The 25,459-nt window shown below is 37.9% G+C and overlaps 1 protein-coding gene and 1 pseudogene across 6 annotated transcripts in view; one reads left to right on the forward strand and one right to left on the reverse strand.

The window, feature by feature from the left end:
• Window positions 1-25,459, reverse strand: part of FMN1 (formin 1) — a 419,120-nt gene that overhangs the window by 297,538 nt on the left and 96,123 nt on the right. For all 5 annotated transcript variants that reach the window (XM_032261251.1, XM_032261250.1, XM_032261249.1 and 2 more), the window contains one exon: window positions 7,645-7,820. In XM_032261251.1, the coding sequence (XP_032117142.1) occupies window positions 7,645-7,820 (176 nt within the window). The remainder of the gene's footprint in view (window positions 1-7,644; window positions 7,821-25,459) is intronic.
• Window positions 24,652-25,458, forward strand: LOC116538729 (annotated as a pseudogene). The gene has a single exon (XR_004263766.1). The product of XR_004263766.1 is annotated as a midkine pseudogene (transcript).

Below are 25,459 nucleotides of genomic sequence, written 5' to 3' on the forward strand. Positions count from 1 at the left end.
TCAATAATTAAATGTGGTAATATTCTTAACCCACTGCTTGCTTGATTCCCCACAGACACTAAATAACTGTGACCATCATTATTATGGAGCATGTGCAGGTGGTGGAGAGGAACCACATTTCCATGGTTTTGAAATATATTCACAATTGCCTCCATGTGGTACATCATTTTAATTGGAGACTTAAATAAAACAAGTATACATAGGACTACTGTTGTTTTTAATACTTTAAAAAGCCTCATGAAATGTTCTGAAGAAATGTTATAACTATTCCTAGAATCAAAGTCACATACTTTCTATAGCTGGAGGGGGAAGTTTATGATGTTCATATGCAAGACACCAGTAGCTGCAATCCTTAATGCAATTTAGAAATAATGATACCAATAAATCAGAGTTGCTTAACTAAAATCTGTAAAAACCAAAAGGCAACAGAAAAACAACTGAGCCATAAAAAACAAAACTTTATGTTAATATAGGAGTGTTCATAAACAGTCAGTATGTGAAGGCTACTGCATTTCAAATTCTAAATAGCTCATATGGGATTGTAATTTTAACCACAAATTTCCACCTTCATCCTGGAGTGAGAGAAGACGAGAAAAAGCTTTTCTGAAAGACACACATGGAGTATAAATGATGAACGTAGTAAGAGATCAAGGTTGGAAGACACCATGTCAGATTCACACCACTCTAAGTCTAGTGAACGCCAACAAAACTTTAAGCTTTTGAGACACAAAAACGAGGGTAAAAAATTGGAACTCATCCAAAGGGGGCAAAAAACAATCATGTGAATTTTAGAGAAAATAAGTATTTTAGCGGCAATAGTCCAATTCACTTAAATAAAATTCCTAGACAAATTCGTCATCATTTTTAATAAACTTCAGTCCTATTCTTTGTTCTTTCTGGCTTTGAAAGTATAATACAGAGTTTTCTCTGTATATACTCTCAAGAGTCCAAATTTTATATGAATAGCTATGATATTTCTTGTCAGAATAGGAGAACAAGAAATAAGAATAATGAGTGTTACCAAGATCAAAGAAAGGCAAATATTTCCTTTTCAGGTGGGCGGTTCACCTGAGGTCAGGAGTTTGAGACCAGCCTAGTCATCACGGTGAAACCCTGTCTCTACTAGAAATACAAAAATTAGCTGAGTGTGGTGGTGCATGCCTGTGATCCCAGCTACTCGGGAGGCTGAGGCAGGAGAATCACTTGAACCCAGGAGGCAGAGGTGGCAGTGAGCTGAGGTTGTGCCACTTCATACCAGCCTGGGTGACAGAGCGAGACTCTGTTTCAAAAAAAAAAAAAAAGAAAAGAAAAAAGAAAGCTGAGCTGTTACCAGATTTGCCATTATCTTGCAATTTGTAGAGAAGTGTGAGAAATGATATAAGAATTAAACTTTGTGATTAGCAGAAAATAGAAATTCTATTTAAACATGATAACAATCCTCCACACCAATTCCCAAATTTGAACTAATTTGAGAGATAATTGGTTAATTTGCATGTGAATTAGGAATTAAATCAGATTTTTTTTTTCAACTGCTTAATCATGACTGAAAGTGATGAGGAATTTGTAAGAAACAAAACAAAACAAAATGATTTTCCAAACTGATCAATAATTCATTCTTTCTAACTGTTCATCTGGATAATTTCTTGATCATTTATCGTACCACCAACAGACACACGATCTCTCTCATTCTTTTTCTCTTTCACACATATACACACTGACATATGTACTCACACATACACAAATATACATACTCCTTTAGGAAACAAGCTACTTTGATATTTCTAAATTCACTTCACTTGCAAGTACAAGTCAAATTGTCATGAATATCCTAATGCTATGGCCTTTGGCTTTAAGTGGTAGACTCTTGTCCGCTTCCATGGAAACAATACCGAAATGCAGCCCCAGGACTGCAGGATCATTACCCAAACAGAGCTTCCCTACACAGCAGTCTGGAATCTATACCAAAGTATTAGTTGTGTGAGATACTGATATAATGAGAAATATACTGTATATTTGGTCTTCTTCTGGCTCCTGGACAGAACTTCTAAAACCCTTGTAACTTCCTAAGTGATAAGAGTCATGGAAGTAGTAATAATATTTGAATATACTCAAATATATTCAAATATATATAGAAGTTGTAATAATATTTGTTTTCTGTCCTCAACTACTGAAATAACTCAGAAGCAATAAAGGTAAAAGTGGCATCTTTTGTTATTCACAACAAGCCCCCTGAGCTTATGTTAATGAAGTGACTTTCAGAGGATGAGAGGCTGGTTGTCAAGTAAACCAACATTGTGATTAGGGGGTGGACATTTTGGTCCCCAGCAACTCACCTTCAGGAGGGTAGAAAGGCTAAAGTTTGAGCTAATTACCAATGTAATGAAGTCTGCATAAAAACCCTAACCAAGGCCGGGCGCCGTGGCTCAAGCCTGTAATCCCAGCACTTTGGGAGGCCGAGGCGGGTGGATCACGAGGTCAAGAGATCGAGACCATCCTGGTCAACGTGGTGAAACCCCGTCTCTACTAAAAATACAAAACATTAGCTGGGCATGGTGGCGCATGCCTGTAATCCCAGCTACTCAGGAGGCTGAGGCAGGAGAATTGCCTGAACCCAGGAAGTGGAGGTTGCGGTGAGCCGAGATCGCGCCATTGCACTCCAGCCTGGGTAACATGAGTGAAACTCCGTCTCAAAAAAAACCCTAACCAAAGAAGTTCTGTCTCCATAGGGACAGAAGCTCTTGGGCTTGGGACCCTTCCAGACCTCACCCTATGTATCTCTTGATCTGGCTATTCATTTGTATCCTTTAAAAATATCCTTTGTAATAAATTGGTAATGTCAGAGACGTCTGAACCAGAACAACTCCATCTTGAATAGGAGATAGGTAAAATAAGGCTGAGACCTGCTGGGCTGCATTCCCAGTAGATTAAGCAATCTTACAGGATAAGAAAGAAGGTTGCCACAAGATACAGGTCACAAAGACCCTGCTGATAAAACAGGATTGGGTAAAGAAGCCAGCCGAAACCCACCAAAACCAAGATGGCTATAAAAGTGATCTCTGGTCATCCTCACTGCTCACTATATGCTAATTATAATGCATTAGCATGCTGAAAGACACTCCCATGACACTCCCAGTGTCATGACCCTGGTAACTTTGGGAAGTTGGCTTATATGGTCAAAAAAGGGAAGGGAGCCTAAATTCCAGGAAATCTTTGCCCCTTTCCAGGAAAACTCATGAATAAATCATCCCTTATTTAGTATATAATCAAGAAATAACTATAGGTATACTCAAGCAGCCCATACCACTGTGCTCTGCCTACGGAGTAGCCATTCTTTTATTCTTTTACTTTCTTAGTAAACTTGCTTTTACTTTACTCTATGGACTTGCCCTGAATTCTCTCTTGTGTGAGGTCTAAGAACCCTCTCTTGGGGTCTAGATCAAGACCCCTTTCTAATAACAGTAAGTAAACTGTTTCCCTGGGTTGTACAAGTTATCCTAACAAATTACTGAGCCCGAGGAGGGGGTCATAGGAGCCTCCTATATGTATCCAAGTTGGACAGAAGTTATGGGTAACCTGGGAACCCACTACTTGTGACTGGCATCTGAGATATGGCAGTTTTGTAGGACTGAACCCTTAACTTGTGGGATCTGACTACAATTCCAAGTAGATCATGTCAATTGAATTGAATTGTGGAACATCTAGTTGGTGTCTACAGAGAATTGAGAATTGCCTGTTATGAAAAACATGTGCACTTGGTCTCAAAATATCAGAAGTGTTGTGAGGGTAAAGGAGGTTTTTTTTGTTTTGTTTTGTTTTTTTCCCATTTAGTTTGTTAAATAAATGCTGCCCAGAGTCTCCCTAGTGTTTGTCCTACACCAATCCCACCTCCTGCCATTCCCCAAGGAACCCCTGAGTCTTCTCATAGTTTAGTAACTAAAAGGTGAATGCCCAGCTAAATGAGGAGACTTAGTAACAGCCCCAAACTTAATGCCAGTGTCCATCCTGACACATGGATGCCAAACTCCCACCAATTATTTCAAGTATGAAATATTTTAGCTGGCATCACATACTAATGAGTCAGTGTAGCCACAAAAAAAGGCTCAGGAAAGTAACATTCTGATGGTGACACTGAAAGTCAGGTTTAAAACTAGAAGCACGGCAGTGCTGGTCCAATGTCTAAGGCTGATCAACATGAGTCCAAAGCCCAGCAGAGGAAAAGGGTTTTTGTGAGCTGCTAGTCATTAACAGGAGGCTCATTTCTTCTTCTTCTTTTTTTTTAAACTACTTTTTTATTTCTGTAACTTATTAGGGGAACAGGTAGTGTTTGGTTACATGAGCAAGTTCTTTAGTGGTGATTTCTGAGATTTGCACCGATCACCCAGGCAGTATACATTGCACCCAATGTGTAGTCTTTTACACGATACACATTTTTTCTAAATAAGTATAATCCTTTCAGACAGAAACCTTACCTAGAATATCAATATTTAAACATATAAGAGTCGAATCACACTGTCCATGGAGGGGAGAAGGGCTTGGAGGTGGGGAAGGAAACACAGGGCCCAAAGCATAAAAACCGTTGATCCAGAAAATAATCTAAAGAAACTATTTTAGTTTTTATAATTCAGATTAATAAAAAACTAAACATATATTTATTTTTAATTACACAATATTTATATAAATATACAAATATATACTTCTATATCACACATTATATATTTGTAAATATATTAAAATTATACATATATACATATGTATAATTTACATATTATATATAATATATGTAATTTATAAATATATATAAAACCCATAAAAGGCTAGTTCAGGAAATATTTTTCATCTAGTGATAAATATAAAAAACCTAAAAATACTTATAGAAAATAATCCACCTCCTAGAATTTTATTATAAAGAAATAGACCTAAATAATGGGGGGAAGGGTATAGGAAAAATTATACATGTGGTCATACTATTTTCTTTCCAAATAGTGGTTCTATTCCAAAACTGGAAGCAACTTCAATATCCAATAATGGAGAACGGAGTAAATAAATTTTGGCATACCATTTTGGGGAATATAACTCAATCACTTAAAACACATCTATAATGTGCTTGTAACAATCTGTATAACTAGTGTAAGAGTAATTGGTTAAAAAAGAGAGGAGGTTATAAAATCTGGCATGCTTATATGTTTTAAAAAAATCTCTCATTGAAAAACAAACCATACTTAGTGAAAAAAACAAAGAAATTTTATCAAATTGTAACAGTTGTCAGTGCTAAGATTATGAGTTTTTTTTCACTGTAACTATGTATTTCAATTTTTCTATAAGGATTGTGGAGGATTTTTATAATTGCAACAAATTAAGTAAAAAAATACTTAATTTGTTACAGAGGAAAAGGAAAACCAGAAATACATTGTTTAGCTAATTTAAAAAAACACATAGTATTTTTTTTTTAAACACAGAAGAAAAAGTAGCTTTTCAAAACCTATTTCAGCACTTTTACACTCTAGGCCTGCTGTCTGTGGCAAATGCAACTTAAAGTAACTCACCAACAGATGTCACTGTTACACTTCCTACTTTAAGCACCTCTCTCAAGAAGCACAACTTCACTTTAGGTAGGGGAATAAAACCAAAAACTTAACTAATTCCCATGTCATCCGCTGCAGGGTTGCAGATTTCTCATCTTTCAGCTTCATTCTAAACCACCCTTTGTAATACCTGGAATGTTGAATGCTATTCCAAAATGACATACAGTGACCATGGTTTTACGGTTATGAAAAGTACAAGGTTCTCCTGCTCTTTGATTGCCACCCATATGAACACCACAGATTTAACCCACACTCATCAAACACATGGTTCCATATCTGAAAGTAATGACTTGGAGAGAACGCAAGATTGTCAACAGGCAGTAAAATTAATAGCTAAAAAAAGGAAAAGTGCTTCTTAGGTTTCTGGTGCTCACCTCATCTGTGACAGGTAACTGGATGGGTAAAGAGGTATTGCCGAATATCGCAATAATCTGGTAAATCCTATCAAGCCATCTAAATGTGGAAGTAGCTGAACCCCAGCCCAGTGCTTTCTAAGGGGGAGTCAACACTTCTGTGCCAATGAAAACAGGAATGAATAAGAAAGAAGGCAGCTGGGTGTGGTGGCTCATGCCTATAATCCTAGCACTTTGGGAGGTCAAGGCAGGGAAAACTTTGAGGTCAGGAGTTCAAGACCAGCCTGGCCAACATGGTGAAATCCCATCTTTACTAAAAATTCAAAAATTAGTTGGGTGTGTTTGTGCATGCCTGTAAGCCCAGCTACTCAGGAGGCTGAGGTGGGAGGATCACTTGAACCCAGGAGCCAGAGGTTGCAATGAGCAAAGATTGTGCCACTGCACTCCAGCCTGGGCAACAGAGCAAGACTCCATCTTAAAAAAAAAAAAAAAAAAAAAAAAAAGGAGAAGGCTATGTTTTTTTGAACTAAAAGCTAAAAGTAGATCTACCATTAGATCCAGCAATTCCACTACTAGGTATATATACCCAGAAGAAAAGAAGTCGTTATACGAAAAAGATACTTGTACATGCATGATTATAGCAGTACAATTTGCAATTGCAAAAATATGGAACCAGCCCAAATGCCCATCAATCAATAAGTGGATAAAGAAAATGTGGTATATATATATACCACAGAATACTAATCGGCCATAAAAAGGAATGAAATAATGGCATGCAGCAACTTGGATAAAAATGGAGACTATTGTTGTAAGTGAAGTAACTCAGGAATGGAAAACCAAACATTGTATGTTCTCACTCATAAGTGGGAGCTCAGCTATGAGGATGCAAAGGCATAAGAATGATACAATGGACTTTGGGGACTTGGGGGAAAGGGTCGTGGGAAGTGAAGGATAAAAGACTACACATTGGGTACAGTGTACACTGCTTAGATGTGGTGCACCAAAATCTCAGTAATCACCACTAAAGAATTTATTCATGTAACCAAACACCACTTGTTCCCCAAAAACCTATTAAAAAAATAAAAATAAATTTAAAAAAAGAACTGCAGGAGAGGTTATTAAAAGTGAACAAAAAATATTTAAAAAAGAAAGCAGAAGGTTTTTTTTTTAATGCATCATCCTATATTCTGCAGATTTCCTGCCAACCTATTCACCTGTTATTTGAGCACCTGGAGAGAAAGGTTCATGAACATGCAAGGAAGGCAGGCTATTTGGATTTCACTTGAGAATCTAGAGCATATCAGTTGGCTTACATATGTTATTCACAAATTTTTAGTAAAAGGATATTAAGAAGTGACTCGCAACCATTGGGTACTCCCACAATGAGATTTAGGATGCAATGCTAATGAACAGAGTGCTCTGAAAAGACTCAGATAAATGACAAACACAGTCACTTCTAGACAAGTTGCTAGTTACTTTCTAGTGTATGAATTTCGGATCACCAAGATGCATCTTGATTTTCTGCAGCCCACTGATGTTTTTATCCATACTGAAGCATACATGACATTAATGTATGCATCATTAATGACGCATACACTGATCCATACATTAAATGCAGCTTTATATATATAATTTACATTAAATTCATATGAAATTAGCCTCTGTTGACTACAAAGAACCACTGCACAATCACAAAGATTTCTACTTACATGGAGATCCAAGTACAATTCGCTTCTGTTTGACTTTTCCCTTTCCTCGTGAAGCAAAAATGGACAGGCTGGTCCTGCTCTGTAGCCCAGAACCCACGTGCCTCCATCCCTGTTGGGAAGGTCTTTAAGTGTCTGCTCATTGAAGCCGTCCCAGGGAAAGCTCTCAGAGGAGATACCTAAACAAACATAGAGAAGGCCATCAGTGACATGGCAGCCAAGTAAATAAATAAATAAATAAATAAATAAATAAATAAAAGCCATACTTGGGGAACTCCTACATAGACTTTTTCATACTATCTCTTACTTTACTTTCTAAATTATACTTTTAAGATATACTAAATTATACTTTTAAGAGATTGCTTTCCTTCTAAAGTTTTTCTCCCAACAATTTCTGGATCACTCTAACAAAAAGTTACAACATAGGCCTTCATCCTCAATTTGAAAAGATAAGTCTATTGGCTGTACTCTATGGTCCATATTCTTGCTTAGAGGTTGCATGGGCCATTCTATCTCAGAATGGAATCAGAGGAGGAGCTAAGGGACAGGAGTCAGGAGGCCTGGCCTGTTGGCTTTCCTGTAATTCCTAAACAGTGTCATCTGAGCCAAGTCACTAATGTGTGTGTTCTCCAGGGCAGGAACTGTGTCTTGTTCATCTTCATTTCTGGGAATAGAATAATTATCCATGGTGCATACTGGACTTGGCCAGTTTGTTGAATTAGTAAGTAGTGCATGAGAAACCTATTTCAGATTTGCTTTTGTCATCTCTAGAATCAAAGGTATTAAGTCTAGCTCATTCTTACCTAAATGGCAGGCAAGCGATTATAGGGTGATAATCATTAACTATGTGCCAGACACTGTTCTTAGCTCTGTTCTTCAATTTTTATGATAACATATAGTTAGGTATCATTAGTGTTCTCGTTTTAAATCGGAAACGGAAGTACAAAGAAGTTAAGCAATTTGCTCAAAATCATAAAATCAGCAAATGGTTAAGCTAGGATTTGAACCTAGGCAGTTTAACAATAGAGGGCCATGCTTTCAATGACTACACTCTGGCCCCTGCCTGACATCCTATTCTTAAGATGGCAATAAGTGTTCTACAACAAAAGGATTTTATGGTCAGTAAAGTGTGAGAAAAGCTATGCACTGTATCTCTTAGATATATTTCCCCTGTCACGTGACTTGCTTTGGCCACCTGAATGCATCTCTTAGAGAGCCATGATTCGTGCTAGCATATTAAAGACCTTGGACATCCTTTAACAAAGAAAACCTAGTTCTGTACAATAGCATTTTCCAAACTTGTTTGACTACAGAATCTATTTAAAGGGATACCTGCTAAACATGTCACAAGCCACTTAATGGTGTACTAGAACATAGTTTGGAAAACACCAGATGGATCACTTCTAATGTTTCATATAGCACTCAAGTTCCTAGTCCTCTTTTAATTCCTGGTAAGCAATCTTGGCAAAATATTAAGCAATTAGGGAAAAGTTAAAGGTTTAGGCTCAGTGTATTTTGCAATAGAGATCACTGTTGAATATATGATAGAGTGTTTATTACACATAATCCCTGTAAGAGTCTGTTTGGCAGTCACCCAAAGCCAACCAATGGCTTCTACCATGCTGAAACCTGACTTACACGAAACATGAGCCGAGAGTAAGTCAGCTTACAAAGGAACTGCGGGGTAGCCTGCTTCTCCTTTATATTAGAGTAGCATTTTAGAAGAAAAAAAATTTGAAAACAGCTAAGGTTTGGCTATTGTTTGCCTGCTCAGTTTGTTGGTTTTCAATCACACTTCGAAGTAAAAGATGATGCACGTCAGTGTTTCTACAGTTGCCCTCTAGCAGGCTGTTCACAAAAACACCTTTCTGCAGCCACTGAGAAAAATGAGGGTCCAGGGCTTCCCAAGTCTATGCTCACCTCCACAGACACAGTTGTCTAGAAGAGCATACCCAGGCTCTTCCTTGATCTGGGCCAGAGGCCTTAGAACAAATGCCTTCCCAGTTAATCCCCTCACTACCTACTGGCTACAGACAGTCTTCTGGGCTTTCATTTAGAGTCTCATGTGCTTTGGAGTGACCCACTCCTAGTCTCAAGACATAGGAATGAGCTAACGCCTAAAAGAGCCTCAGGGAGAAGGCACTCTGCTTAGCACCTTTGCTTTATCCTCATGTTGACTCTGAGGAAGATAATACTGATTATATTTTAACAGGTGAAGAAATTAAAGCTCAGACCTCTTTTAACTTCTATTTATATGGCTCATCCTCCTCCTAGACTATTTCTATTCACCTTTGGTATAAACCTTTTAAAATTTACAGTATACTCTCACTGTACTATCTCATCTTCCAAGATGTACTAGTTACTAATGACATCCCTCATTTTAAATCCCTCCACCTTTCATTTTTCTTTTAAAGTAACTGCTGGCTTTGGGTAAAGTTTGCACAGAATAATAAAACAATATGAAACATAATATATATTATATATATCACAAAACACAATGTACAACGCCTGAGGTAAGACATCTGTATCATCAGAGGCATATTGTCTGGTGAGTATAAGTTCATCATTTAGGTACAAAAGAGTGAAAAATTCCCACATTAACAAGGATTTGGGGGCCTTGATAAAACACACATGCATACACATGCATGCATATTTATGCGAACACACATGCAGACCCCTCATGCACCTGCAGTGGCTATTCAATACTGCATTAATGAGGTGAGGCATGCAATCAAATTCACTCTCTATGCAGAGGAAAAAACAATGTAAAGTTTAAGCAGAAACAATGAAATTTATTTCTTTCTGGAAATGGTTTTAGTTTTAAAGCGTTAATTTCTAATACCTAACGTTTAACCAGACAATATCCCTATGAAGGAAACATGCAAGGTAAAACCATGATGCATAATAATTTTGGTAAGAATCATTTGGACAGAAAAGGACCATAAGTAACATAAAATTGAAATAAGTAACATAAAACCGTTATTGTCAAAAGTCTGACAAAGTAGGTTAGGACGTAGGACAAAGTCAACATTCTGAAGACTATAATGAATTTATAAAATAATTTTTGAATGGGGAGTTTTAATAACACAAACACAACATTTTTAGTCAAAAATAAAGCACATGTCTGTATTTATTAAAATGGATAGTATCCAAACTAGTCTCTCCAGCTGAATAAATTTAATCAAAAGAGAAGAAAATTATCTGAAATTGGAAAATATATTGTGTCAAAACAGTCAACTGTCATTTAATCTTCTGACACAAATAGATTTGGGGGTGTCAGATATTTAGAGAATATTTTGTGAAAAATTGAATCAGTTTTATCAATTTAAACTTGTGTCTTTCCCCTTTCATGAGCATATTACAAATCAGTTTTTTACTCGATATTAGTTATTTTGTTTCTCAAAGACATTTCAACATTTTGATCGATCACACACAAACACACAGGTTATTTGTACAGCTGACCACGGTTAATACAACATACAGCACAGTCACAGTAAAGGTAGGGTGACTTACCTTGGAACCACTTTGAAAGGCTGTGCTTTTCAAAACCATTCACATGATGAGCTGCACTTCCTGATGCTAATCTATAACATCAGTCTGAGGTTTTGCTGTCAATTATCAAAACAACAGAAGCAGACAGAATGGAAAGGTAATATGCCATTTAAAATAGGAGGCAGTGTCCACAGCTCATCTTTCCAAAATGGAATCAATCAGTCTGTCTAGCAGGGGTACACTGGATTATTGTTCCCACTGCTTTACTCCCTCCCTGCATTCTGATCATGGACCCAAAGCATTTTCTGGTATATTTCCCCAGCCACATGACTCGCTTTGGCCATCTGAATGTAAGCAATGTGACAGTGTGCCAATTCTGGGCCAAGGCCTTGAGATACACAGTGTGTTTTCATGCCTGGCCTTGTGCTTCTGCCCTCGGGAGCTTGGAATGAGACTTGGAATGTCTGATCCAGGCACAGTTCTACAAGCCTGGAGCCAAGCTCAGTCAAACCCAGGCCAGATTGAATGAACCTTAGCCAACTTCCAGGCCAGTGCATAAGAACAATACATATTTATTGTAAGCCATTGAGATTTGGGACCTATTTATTGATATAGTTGCCTCATATACTATCATGTCTTCTCCCACTAGAAGCACTGTGATTATTAAAGACATTAAACCTTTTTAGCTGAGAGGTCTTAAACACAACAGTGTTTTCATTTTGTAATTTGTACTGAAAAAATTTATTCAATGTACTGCAAGGTTTTGAAATATCATGTGAAAACTCATGGCACACCCATTTCCGCATTCATACCAAGATTCATGCACAAACTACATTTCATTAAAAAGCTAACCTTATTTACCAGACACTGTCCTTAATCATCTAAAGAACATGCATATAAAAACACACCAATTTCCAAAGGAAGTCTGTGAATATACTATATAATCAGCAGATCTGGACAAAAGTCCCTAAGGGACAAAATTACAGTGCCTTTTAGGTTGTTTCCTGTAATTCCCCCATCATACCAAGCACTCGTTTGACAGCAGTGATGAAGTGGTTATGCATCTAAAAACAGGAGAGAAAAAAACAAAATCCCTCAGCTTAAAACTCTCCTGAGTTTTAGCTCCTGTGCTGGAGTGCCCAAGGCCATTCATCATACTTGATGTAAAATAAACCCTAAGAGGTGAGGTTTTCTCAGCTGTGAATATCAGATCTGATATGTAAAGGTAGACAGGTTGTCTTCCATTATGTTATTCAAATGTGTACTTACAAGCAAAAATGACAGCAATCTAGATGTGTAGCTAACAGAAAGTGACAGTGCTAAGTACTCATAGAGTGGATATGTGGCTGTGTGTATATCTTTCATGTCTATATCTAGGAAGACAGAGCTCTGGCAAAAGTATAGTCTCACGGCTGGCATCTGTCAATTAGAAATCAATGCTCACTAATGCAACTGCCCCCATTTTCATTCTCAGTGGTGTTAAATGACACAATGTCACCAAACCAGCTAGGTAGATAAAATGCTGAGAAGGTGTGGTACCTATCCACCCCAGCCTCTAACTCCTCATTGAAAGTGTATGGGGAGAGAAATGATGAATGAGCAAGGATGGAAAGGTGGAAGGTATGGCCAGGCAGAGGAAGGCTGCTGGCAAATCAAAAAGTAGCAGAGAGTGGGGAGCGAGCTATGTCAGTCTGAGCATCGATGAGGAAAGCATCCATTGCCATCAAGCAACTACAATGTAGTTTGCATTTCTAAAATCATGCTTAAACTCAAATAAAAGAAAATAAAATTTACAGTTGGGAGGAATCTTGTATATCTCCCCACCTACATGCTCATTTTACAGTTGAGAGAACCGAAGCCCATGAAGATTGCAGTATTTCCAACATGCCCAGCTAGCAGCAAAGGCAGAACTAAAATCTAAGTTCTTAATGCTATTTAGAGAAGGATATTATTGCCAGTCTCCAGATGGGAATATTGAGAGCTAAGAGAGAAGTAGATGTGAACAAGTTAAGAGTGTGGGTACAGGGCTTTAACATGTGGGCTAAATTCCTGGCTGTGACATTTACTAATTATTTGACCTTGGTAAGATGACCAAAACTCCCTAAGTCTTTAGTCTCTCATCAATAAAATGAATATAATAAAAATATGCCTGGTACTGAGCTAGGCTCACAATTATTTTCTTTCAGAAGACTCTTCTGGGGTGGGGGATAGATAGATTTGATGGAAGAAGCAAATAATTCCCCTATACACAATGAGGGCATATCCAATATCACACAGTCATGTGAAAGGCTATTTTTTGTCAAAGAAGATAAAGAGAATAATAATGAAGCTCATAAGAATTCAGTTGCACTGTAGTGCAGCAGATCCCAAATCTGTTCATGTTCCAAAAATAGAATTCACGTCATCAAATGCAACAGCTCCAAGTAAGTAGCTGATCATCTCTGAAAACGACAGCTCCTCAGGATCATTCAAAGATACCCTATGATGCTTCTTCCCAGAAGGTCAAACATATGAGCCCTAGAGCCATGAATGGAGCTTTTTATAGTCATGGCTTTAAATGAAATAGCATTTTAAGGAAATATATAAATATCTCTTATGATTATTGTATTAACCTCCTTCCATGGTTTTTTCCTATGAAAAATACTAGATGAGGAGTGTATATTACTCAAGATAGGAAACTTATTTGTGGCCATAGTTGCACTGCATATTTTAACACTTGAAAACAGGGACACAAAATACGCTAAGAATAGATAGAAGATAAAAGCACCTAGGTAAGGTTTGATGCAGAAAAGATCAAGGAAATAACAAATTTAGGAGGTTGTAGGATTCACTGAGACATTAAAAGCCTCTGTCTATTCTCAGACAATAAATGTTCAAGAAATTAGATGTTAGTACTTCAAATACTTAAGTGATCAAAAAATTTTAGTATGTTTGATTATAAAGAATATGGCCAGATACAGTGGTCCACACCTGTAATTCCAGCACTTTGGGAGGCGGAGGTGGGCAGATCACTTGAGATCAGGAGTTCAAGACCAGCCTGGCCAACATGGTGAAATGCTGTCTCTACTGAAAATACAAAAATTAGCTGGGCGTGGTGGCTGGTGGCTGCAGCTACTTGGAAGGCTGAGGCCAGAAAATCGCTTGAACCCAGGAGGCAGAAGTTGCAGTGAGTCAAGACCATGCCTCTGCACTCCAGCCTGGGCAACAGAGCAAGACTCTGTCTCAAAAAAAAAAAAAAAAATATATATATATATATATATACCTGCTTGTTAACAAAAAACATGTATATATATTTTTGAGATGAGGTCTCACTGTGTCACCCAGACTGGAGTGTGGTGGCATGATCATAACTCACTGTGGCCTTGGCCTCCTGTGCTCAGCAATCCTCCTGCTTTGGCTTCCCAAGTAGCTGGGACAACTGGTGTGCACCACCAAATGAGGCTAATTTTTAATTTTTTTTTGTAGAAATAGGCTCTTGCTGTGTTACCCAGGCTGGTCTCAAACTCCTGGCTTCAAGTAAACCTACTACCTTGGCCTCCCAAAGTGTTGTGGTTAAAGGCATGAACCACTGTGCCTGGCCCCAAAAATATTACTGAAGAATAAGAATACAAAAAATATGTCATATGGCATTCATTGTAAGTAAATTTGAATAACATTTTCCCTTTTATGTCACATTATTCCAATTATTATGAGGATAGTTGCACCAGTGGGAAATCCAACACTTGAAGACATATAATTACTGGTTATCTTAATAGGCAAGGAAGTACAGTAAAGTAAAACTACAAAATACTAAGCCTTGGATTATAAAATATATAATAAATGATTTTTAAAACTTCCTTTCCAAAAAGAAATTATCTTAGGAAACTCACAGAAAGGAATATATATAAGATAAATACAAAGAAAAAAAGAAGGTACACTTACCATTATTAATATATATACAATACAATTAAGAAATATACAATACAATTAAGAAATTGAGAATACAATATGGCTCTGACACAGCGAGAATAAGGGGACATTCTTTATTTCATTCCTATCATCAAAAGGAAGAAACAAGCTGTTCCTTGATGGCTGACAAAGGTCTTTGTGATATAAAATTCTCAGAAAAATAGCTGTATAATCGACTTAGTTCCCATCTTGGCCTTAGCTCCATCCCACGGGTTTGGACTAACAATTATCTTTACACAATATTGTTGCCAGCACTAGAGCCAATAAGGTTGGTCCAGTCGTCTGTGAATAACCTTTGCCCTTCTAAACAGAAAAGTTTGGGTATTACCTTGACTGCCCAATGATTTGGAATTAAAGTGATGAACGCTTCCGCAGAGCTGCTAAGGAATGGCCTCTATAAAACATTCAGATTCATAAATTGCCTCCTTTTGCCCAAGTGTGTTAGGCACCAGAGTTTTCCTATCTCCTTCTTTTACCAGTCATTAGTACTGAGGAGTCCACACTTTATACCAGCACCTGATTTATCACTTTCCCTCCCAACACATATACTTTTTTTTTTTTTTTAAGGCAGGGTCTCACTGTGTCATATAGTCTGGAGTGCAGTGGTGTAATCTTGGATCACTGCAGCCTCAACCTCCCGGGCTCAAGTGACAAGTGATCTTTCCACCTCAGCCTCCCAAGTAGCTGGGACCATAGATATGCACCACCATGTCCAGCTAATTTATTTTTATATTTTGGTTTCACCATGTTGTCCAGGCTAGTATCGAACTCCTGAGCTCAAGCAATCTGCTAGCCATGGCCTCCCAAAGTGCTGGAATTACTGGTGTGAGCCAATTCACCTTGCAGCCCCATTTCGATTTACACACATTTCAGACTGGTTGATAATGCCCCATAGGTCAATGGGGCTCTGGTAATTTTTTTCAGTCCAGAAATCTACCTCTCAGTAGAAAGCCTAGGTAGCCAGGCACAGTGGCTCATGCCTATAATCCCAGCACTTTAGGAGGCCGAAGTAGGTGGATCACTTAAGCTCAGGAGTTCAGGACCAGCCTGGGTGACATGGCAAAACCCTATCTCTACTAAAAATACAAAAATCAGCCAGGCCTGATGGCCTGTGTCTGTGGTCCCAGCTACTTGCGAGGCTGAAGTGGGAGGATCACTTATCACTTAAGCCTGGGAGGTTGAGTCTACAGTGAGCCATGATCACACCACTGCACTCCAGCCTGGATGCCAGAGTGAGACCCTGCCTTAAAAAAAAAAAAAAAAAAAGATGGACTAAAAGAAGCAGAAAAATACTTAAAGTAGTAATAAGTATTAGCTTCAATTTTCCAAATTTGAGGAAAATTATTAACCCACAGACCACAGTAACTCAATGACTCTCCAGCAGGATAAACACAAAGAAAACTACAATAAATAAACTGAAAAATCAGTAATAAAAAGACAAGTATGAAAGTGGACAGGGAAAAAATATTATGTATAGAAAACTAAAGAATACTAGACTTCTCAGAACATGCAGCCCAAAAGACAGTGGAATAACAATGTTAAAGTGTTGAAAGCACTTTAGAGAAAAACAGTGGGGAGGAGAATAGACAGAGGGATAAAGAGAGAACTTCCATAATGATAAAAGAATCAATTCATCAAAAAGAAATAATCTGCCTACATTTTCATTATTTGTACTGAGCATTAATAGAACTTCAAAATACATGAAGCAAAACGATCAGAACTGAAATAATTACATAAATACACAGTTATATTCAGAGATTTCAATATTCCTTTCTTAGTAATACAACGGCTTTACAGAAACTCAGTAGGGATACAGAAAAATTAAACATTAACCATCAATTTTATCTAATTGCTATTTATAACACACTCCATTCAATAACTGCAGAATATGTATTTTTGCAAGTACATAAGAAATTTATCAAAACAGATTGTGTACTGGGCCACAAAACAAGTGTCAATAAATTTAAAAGCATCAAAATCATATGAAATATATTAATTGGCTACAATGGAATTAAATTAGATACCAATGACAGAAAATTACTTGGAAAATCCCCAGAACTTAGAAATGATACAATACACTTCGAAACAACTCATAGGTCAAAGAAGACTCACAAAGGAAATTAGAAAATATTTGGAACACAGCTAATTCAATAATCAGAAAGAAACTGATAGCCTTACTTAATGCTGAGTGACTGTCCTCCCCCACTATGGCTGATGGTGATTTTCCTCTGGACTAGGGGAGAAGACAGGCATAGCTGATACATGATTAACTCATAGCAAAGTGGAGTCAGTGACCACATGCTTCCTGAATGCTGAATGCTGAGGCCTAAGCTCCCACCTCCCCTTCCTAGGCTTTCAGAACACTTGTTTTCTCTAGACCTAGGCACACAGTAGAACATTATTCTGAAAAAAACACGACTAGCTCAAGAGAAAGAACCGGGAGACACTGACACAGGAAGTTCTTCAATCAATAGCCATGCATGATCACCCTACAGTGACATTCAAATCCAGTATTCTTACACAAGCGTACAGGGCTTCCAGTTAGCTTTTTAGTACCCACACCTCATGAAGGTAGATGACCAATGATTATGAGACGGTTGAGGAGAATTTCCAATGTAAAGATAAAAGAGCAGGAAAAAGAGCAACAGGAGAACGAGGCTGTGTCACTGCACACCTGTTGGATCCAGATTTTGGATTTGGCTACTTTCTTCTACCACCACAGCTCTTACTACATGGCCCTTTTCCCTGGCTCCAGTTTTGCCAGGTTCCTGTAATACTCTCTCCTCCCTTTTCCCCTTCAGGCCTAAGGTTGGTAAGGGCTTTCTACTGTTGCTAGTTCCTTGGAAGCTCACAAGACCATGCTTGTTTTGCAGGGTCCTTCAATCTGGACACAATTGCTTCATTAAGTTATTTTCATTTTAAGCTCTCTTGAATAACCCAGGAGCAGTGGCCCATGCCTGTAATTCCAACAATTTGGGAAGTCAAGGCAGGTGGATTGCTTGAGCCCAGGAGTTCAAGACCAGCCTGGGCAACATGGTGAAACCCTATCTACAAAAAATATAAAAATTAGCCAGGTGGGATGGTGCATGCCTGTAGTCTCAGCTACTCTGGATGCTGAGGTGAGAGGATCTCTTGAGACTGGAAGGTTGAAGCTGTAGTGAGGCAAGATCACGCCACTGCACTTCAACCTGGGTGGCACAGTGAGACTGTGTCTCAAATAAGTAAGTAAATAAATAAACTCTTTTGAATGTACTGTATGTCAGGACTCTGACTGATAAAATAATTGGCATCAGGAATGATGTTTATTTCCTACCCTCTAGCACGTTTGTATATATCACTAAGGCATCTAGGGTGATTGCTACTTGATGCTCACCATACCCAATTAGAAAAATAGTGGCAATGTGATGGGCCAGTGTACTCTTTTGTGAGCTATCAATATGAGCAAACTCCTTTCACAATGTATAATGAGAGAGAATAGGAAAATTGTCATAACCCTAAAAGAAGGCAGTGATGATATAGTGTTGTTCTTTCCAGGATGAATTGATTTATATGAAAGTAAAGCATTTTATAAATAAATAAATGCATATTAGATTTAAGGAGCTGTGCTGATATATTTGGTAGGGATACCATATCTGAAATAGCACCTGCAATTGGCATCGCCATTTATGTTTCCAGTAATCTAGTCATTCTCTAAAAGCCATCTAGTTTTCTCACTAAACAAAATTTAAGTGGGAATATGGTAATGAGTAACCATTTCTGCATTTTTCCAAGCTTTGAGGTAGCATAAATCTCTGAAATGTCTTCAGCACATGCCCTTTTCCCAGAATACACAAGTGTGGGAATCAAAAGAAGAGATGAGACTGTCCCTTTTGTGCTATTATACCTAATAAATCACTGGCAGAACTTTTGCTTCCTATCCTGCAACTTTGTGCTTGGTGGGTTTGGAGCTCTTTGTGTCCAAAAGAGGAATGCTTCCAGCAGGTAACCTAGCCATGGTTCCACTAAACAGGAAGCTGAGAGTGCTTCTTGGCCATCTCAGTTTCTTATACATTAGAGACACATTTATTTCGTTTTAGCACCTAAAGAAATGAATGTTTTAGTAGAATATTCTGAACTGAGCCTAGAATCTTAAACTTTCAAAGTAAAAAAAAAAAAAAAAGAAAGAAAATATAAAACTACACATTTTGAAAAATAATATAGTATATGAATGCCTCAATAAATGAATGTCCTTATATCAATATTAAGATAACACAGGAAAGTTATTGTGAAACAAATACACTCAGAGTTTTCTGGTAAAGGAATAAATTGATCTACAACTTTGAAAAGCTATTTGGCAATATCTATCTGAAAAAGGGGTTGACACCTATGGCCCAAAGGTCAAATAGAGCCTACAGCCTGTTTTGTACATTTTTATACTTTTAAAGGAGGAAATGGAGGAGGTGGTGAGGGGTCAAGATGGGGAGAGGGAAGAAGAGAAGAGAAGCAGCTGCAGCAAGACAGATCTTGAGGCCCACAAAGTCAAACATATTTACTATTTGGCTTTACAGAAAAAATTTTCCAACCCCTGTTCTAAAATATTAAACATATTCTTATCCTTTAACCAATAAAAATCCACTTGAGTGAATCTACCCTAGAATAATCATCTTTGTTATTTAAGATCTATTGCAAATATACAAGGCATCCACCAAAATATAATCTATGACAGAAAAAAGTGGGAAACAAAACACCATTGATTATCATATAGTCATTACTGTGGAATATTACGCAATTATTTAAAATCATGCTTCCAAAGAACATGTAATACATAGGAAAATATTCACAATATGACATCAAGTATGAACTACAATTTTTACCCTAATTTTAATGTGTAAAAGGAAAAAGATCAAAATATTAGCAACAAGTTTCTTCTTTATATTTTCCTGTACCTTCTACCATTTTTTCAATGGACTTTCTGAATTTCATTTAGAAAATGAAGCAAGTATTAGTACTATAATCAGAAAACAATAAAAGTAAGTAAAAAGGCAGAAAACGGATTTGAACAAGTCTTAACTACCAAAGGATGATAAAGCATTGAAAATCATCTGTAAATTGATGCTGCATAGTGAGCCAAATTGGCACTCACTATCTGCCAATGATGCATTCTTTCAAGATGTGCAAGTTGAGTATACTGGATAAGGTTGTCAATTAGGTAAACTCAGTTAAAGGTATTCTAATTTAAAACTATACTTATCTACATAATCCTGTAATACAGGGGTGTCCAATCTTTTGGCTTCCCTAGGCCATATTAGAAGAATTGTCTTTAGCCACACAAAATACACTAACACTAACAATAGCTGATGAGCTTTAAAAAAATCACAAAAATGTTTTAAGCAAAGTTTACGAATTTGTATTGGGTCACATTCAAAGCCATCTTGGGACGGGATTTGGACAAGCTTGCTTTAATCCTTCATGATAATCCCTGCCCCCAACTCAAATCCCAATCTGAAGGGTAAACCAAGAATACAGCTAATTTTACTTTGATTGTAAACCAAGAACACAGCTATTTTTACCTGCCATTCTTTGACAGCATGAGCTCTAACAAGAGACTTTCTGTTGTTTTAAATCCTATCGCATCAGTCCTATGATTGTAATATTTCCCTAGTCATAGACCTTCAATGACTTCTTGTTATGTACAGAATAGAATCCAAATTCCTTAATTGGATAGGGAGACCATTTATGATTGGCTTTCACATATTCTTCTGAATACCCATCTATAACCCCACATATGTATCCTGGCTTCCAGCCATACTGGGCTGCTTTCCATTCCTCATAACACACTTCCTTGTCTATCCTCTTCATCTGGACTGACTGTATACCTATACCTGAAAGACAAGTGCTCCCCATCCTTCAGGACCTTCCTTCAATTTCAGTTCCTCTACCAAGTTTACTTGTGTCTTTAAGACTAAGCTGATCTCCCATTTTCTGATATTTTTGGGGTACTATGTACATGTATGATACTCTATCATGTTATACTCTGTTATGTGCTAATTTATTTTATGTGTATCTGCTTTACCATGAAACCGAATCTTCAGAGAGTTTTCCCTATATCAGGTTATATAGACATATATATATATACACATATATAGAGTTTTCCCTATATGTGTCTTTGTATTACTGAGCAAGTTCCAGAAAAATTTATACTCCAATTCAAAGACATAATTTTTCCCTTAATTTTCAATGAAAGAAGAAGCTGTCAGAGAAATGAGAAGATGTGCTAGGTAAGGAGGGGATGTAAATAGAGGAGTAAAACATTAGGAAGCAGATAAAAATTAAATACAAATAAAAAATAAAAAAAGATGAAGTTTCTCTTTTAAACTCCAAAGATGGATTATTCTCATAAAACTACATTTAAGTAAATGAAAGCTAATGCCATCAGATAGAAGGTGAATCCAGTCTTAAGTCACCCCTAAAAGACCAGATTTCTTCTCTCCATCCTTCCTCATTCTTTTCTTGTCTTCCTCTCTCCCTCCTTCTTCCTGTCTTCTCTCTCTTCTTGACAAGGAGATTCCACCATAAATTTAAATGATGTTTGGTATTATGGAGACCACAGTTACAGGAAAAGCCCAAGGAGTTTGCCTCGTGAGGTGTGACCTATGAGCAAACCCAAAGGAAATGATGCCTTTCTGCTTTTTATGCCTTTCATAAACCTCCTAAAGTTGGAGACAGCATGGAAACATTGACTGACAATGATTCTATTTCATTTCCAGTAGATGAAACTGTATAATAAAACTTTCTTATGTGGGTATTCGGTATAAAGAAGTATACTTTTACCAATTTTTTAAACCAGGGAACTAATTAGGCCTTCCTGTTTAAAATAGATGTCTCCAGTGGTTATTTTTACGGCAATCTAGTTATTCCTCCATAGAATGTCTTTATTTACTTTTTATTTGTAGGATCCAGGAAAAGGCTTAATAGGGGAAAGAACGTTACTTGCCTTCTCTAGTACCAGGCACTCCAGCATCTGACATAGTGCCTGTGTTCACTGGATGTATAATAATATTTGTTGAATGAATTAGATATACATTATATGAATAGTTTTATGTAAAGAATGTCCAGGTTTTTCAGGTAATAAGCTCTACTCTTTTTCTATCAGTCCGAACGAACACTTACTGTTGAGCTTAGCATGGACTCTATAGCAGAACAGTTTTGTTTTAAATCTCAGCTCCAGCCTCTTAACTAGCCAAGAGACCTTACTTAATCTCTCTATGTCCCAGTCTCCTCTGTGAAAGGGGGAAATAATGTTTCTCACCTTCTGGAGTTACAGCAAAGATTAAAGAGTTGATATATACAATGGACTCAGAGCAGTACATGGCACCTATCAGCACTACAAAAACACTTGCTGTTAGAATTATTACTGTCTGCTCAGTGCTGAATTAGATACTGTAGAAGGCAAAAAGAATGAAACAGAGACCAATTTCTGCAAAGGATTCACTTTCAATTTCCAAGGAATGGTTCAACAAATATATTCTCAAATTTTATTTTATCCATTATGAAATATTTGAAATGTTGTTTCTCATTCTCTCTTCAAACTAAAATATGCCAAAAGAGAAAAACAAAAACGCTAATCTACCAAAAAGAGCTTCATTTTTTCATGCAGAAGGGTATTTGAGAAGTCAGGGTCTTTTCTAAATGCTTTGCTCAGCTAAGTTATCATGGTTTCTATTCTATTACACCTTGAATCTATTTGGTCAAACTTAAAATTAACCCAAATAATCTTTAATTTAGGAACTTGCTTTCAGCACCTTATTGCTATCTGAAAACGGCCTTTCTCTTCCCCCTGAGGTAATTACTGCAATTTCAGGTTTATTATTATTATTATACTTTAAGTTCTGGAAGACATGTGCAGAACATGCAGGTTTGTTGCATAGGTATACACGTGCCATGGTGGTTTGCTGCACCATCAATTTGTCATTGACTTTAGGTATTTTTCCTAATGCTATCCCACCTCTACTCTCCCACCCCCGACAGGCGCCAGTGTGTGATGTTCCCCTTCCTGTGTCCAAAGTGTTCTCATTGTTCAACTCCCACTTATGAGTGAAAACATTCAGTGTTGGTTTTCTGTTCCTGTGTTACTTTGCTGAGAATGATAGTTTCCAGCTTCATCCACGTCCCTGCAAAGGACATGAACTCATCCTTTTTTATGGCTGCACAGTATTACATGGTATATATGGGCCACATCTTCTTTATCTAATCTATCACTGATGGGCATTTGGGTTGGTTCCAAGTCTTTGTTATTGTGAACAGTGCTGCAATAAACATACCTGCGTGTGTGTCCATATAGCTGAGTGATTTATAATCCTTTCGGTATATATCTAGTAATTGGATTGCTGGGTCAAATGGTATTTCTGGTTCTAGGTCCTTGAGGAATCGCCACATTGTCTTCCACAATAGTTGAACTAATTTACACTCCCACCAACAGTGTAAAAGCATTCTTACTTCTCCACATCCTCCCTGGCATCTGTTGTTTCCTGACTTTTTAATGATTGCCATTCTAGCTGGCATGAGATGGTATCTCAAATGTGATTTTACCACACCTTGGGGTTATTATCCTACCAGAAAATATAGCTCCAATTTAAAATGCATGTCAGTAGAGAAATCAATTTACTAACAGAATATTAACTTCATCAGCAAAATTTTCAGGAAGGAACTGAACCATAAAGTGAACAAAATCTACGCTAACAATAGAGTACGTCATATATTTGTCAACTAAAAAAAAACTTATCAATACAGTCAAATTCATGATAAACATTCCCTAAAATGACTTCACCAATGATAAAATAGAAACTTTTGAGACTCATATTGCTAACAAATGATAAGCAGCATAAATTTGTCAATAATGGCTTCAGAACAACAAAGAGCATTAGACTGAACTATGTGGTGCTGACAAATATTTCAGGAGTCATGTTTTTACTTTGGGCTTAAATTTTACTTACAAATATGTAAGTGGACTTTCTTGCCAAATTTTCGCAATTTATAATTTAAAATGATAGTATGAGTCACAACAGTGACTTGTTGCTAAGGAATAGAGGCACTGAATAATTTATTTTCTTTTTTACTTGAAATGACAATTATATATATTAATGATAGAAATGCAGGAAGTTCCTAGGGAAAGCCACAACCACCCTGGTATGTGGTTGGGGAAAATGATACATCAGAGGACTCAGCACAACTGAAACATGAGATGGACTTAAGACAGCTCCGGCCGCTGAGAACTGAATCAGCTAAAGGAAATGAAAATAAAATTACTAGGGATGTGTAATATATATATATATATATATATTCCTGAAGCAATGTCTTCCACCTAATGTAATTCTAAAGTAGTTTTGTAATTTTCCATGGAGGAGGGATAGTGTGAATTAACTGAAAAAGAAAAATATAAAAGAAAAATGAGATAATTTGATATGTTTGTAAAGGTATTACTTTGCAAAAGTGATTTGACACTATTTGCTTTGCAGAAATGAAAAAATATCATTTCTATGTTAAAAACAACGCTAATTTGAGTCTTAATATTCGCACCATTAAAAGAAAAGGTAGAGGCCTGGCGCGGGAGGGAACGAAGCAACGCAAGCAGCGAGCGAGCCAGCGCATGGCCGCCCCAGCATGCAGCACCGAGGCTTCCTCCTCCTCTCTCTCCTTGCTCTGTTGGCGCTCACCTCCGCGGTGGCCAAAAAGAAAGACAAGGTGAAGAAGGACGGCCCGGGGATAGAGTGCTCGGAGGAGTGGGCCTGGGGGCCCTGCACCCCCAGCAGCAAAATGCGGCGTGGGTTTCCGCGAGGGCAGCTGCGGGGCCCAGACCCAGCGCATCCGGTGCAGGATTCCCTGCAACTGGAAGGAGGAGTTTGGAGCCGACTGCAAGTACAAGTTTGTGAACTGGGGTGCATGTGATGGGGGCACCGGCACCAAAGTCCGCCAGGGCACCCTGAAGAAGGCGCTCTACAATGCCCAGTGCCAGGAGACCATCCGCGTGACCAAGCCCTGCACCCCCAAGACCAAAGCCAAGGCCAAAGCCAAGAAAGGGAAGGGAAAGGACTAGAGGCCAAGCCTGGATTCCGAGGAGCCTCTTGTGTTACCTGGGGCCTGGCCCACGCCCTTCCTCTCCCTGGCCTGAGATATGACTCGCCAGTGCCTTCTGTCTGCTTGTTAGCTTTAATCAATCATGCCCTGCCTTGCCCCTTTCACTCCCCAGCCCCACCCCTAAGTGCCCAAAGTGAGGAGGGACAAGGGATTCTGGGAAGCCTGAGCCTTCCCCAAAGCAATGTGAGTCCCAGAGCCCACTTTGTTCTTCCCCACGATTCCATTACTAAGAAACACATTAAATAAACTGAATTTCCCCCTCCCC

The sequence above is a fragment of the Sapajus apella genome, unplaced genomic scaffold (assembly GCF_009761245.1).
Source record: "Sapajus apella isolate SASKATOON/1434 unplaced genomic scaffold, GSC_monkey_1.0 scaffold122, whole genome shotgun sequence".
Classification (NCBI taxonomy): domain Eukaryota; kingdom Metazoa; phylum Chordata; class Mammalia; order Primates; family Cebidae; genus Sapajus; species Sapajus apella.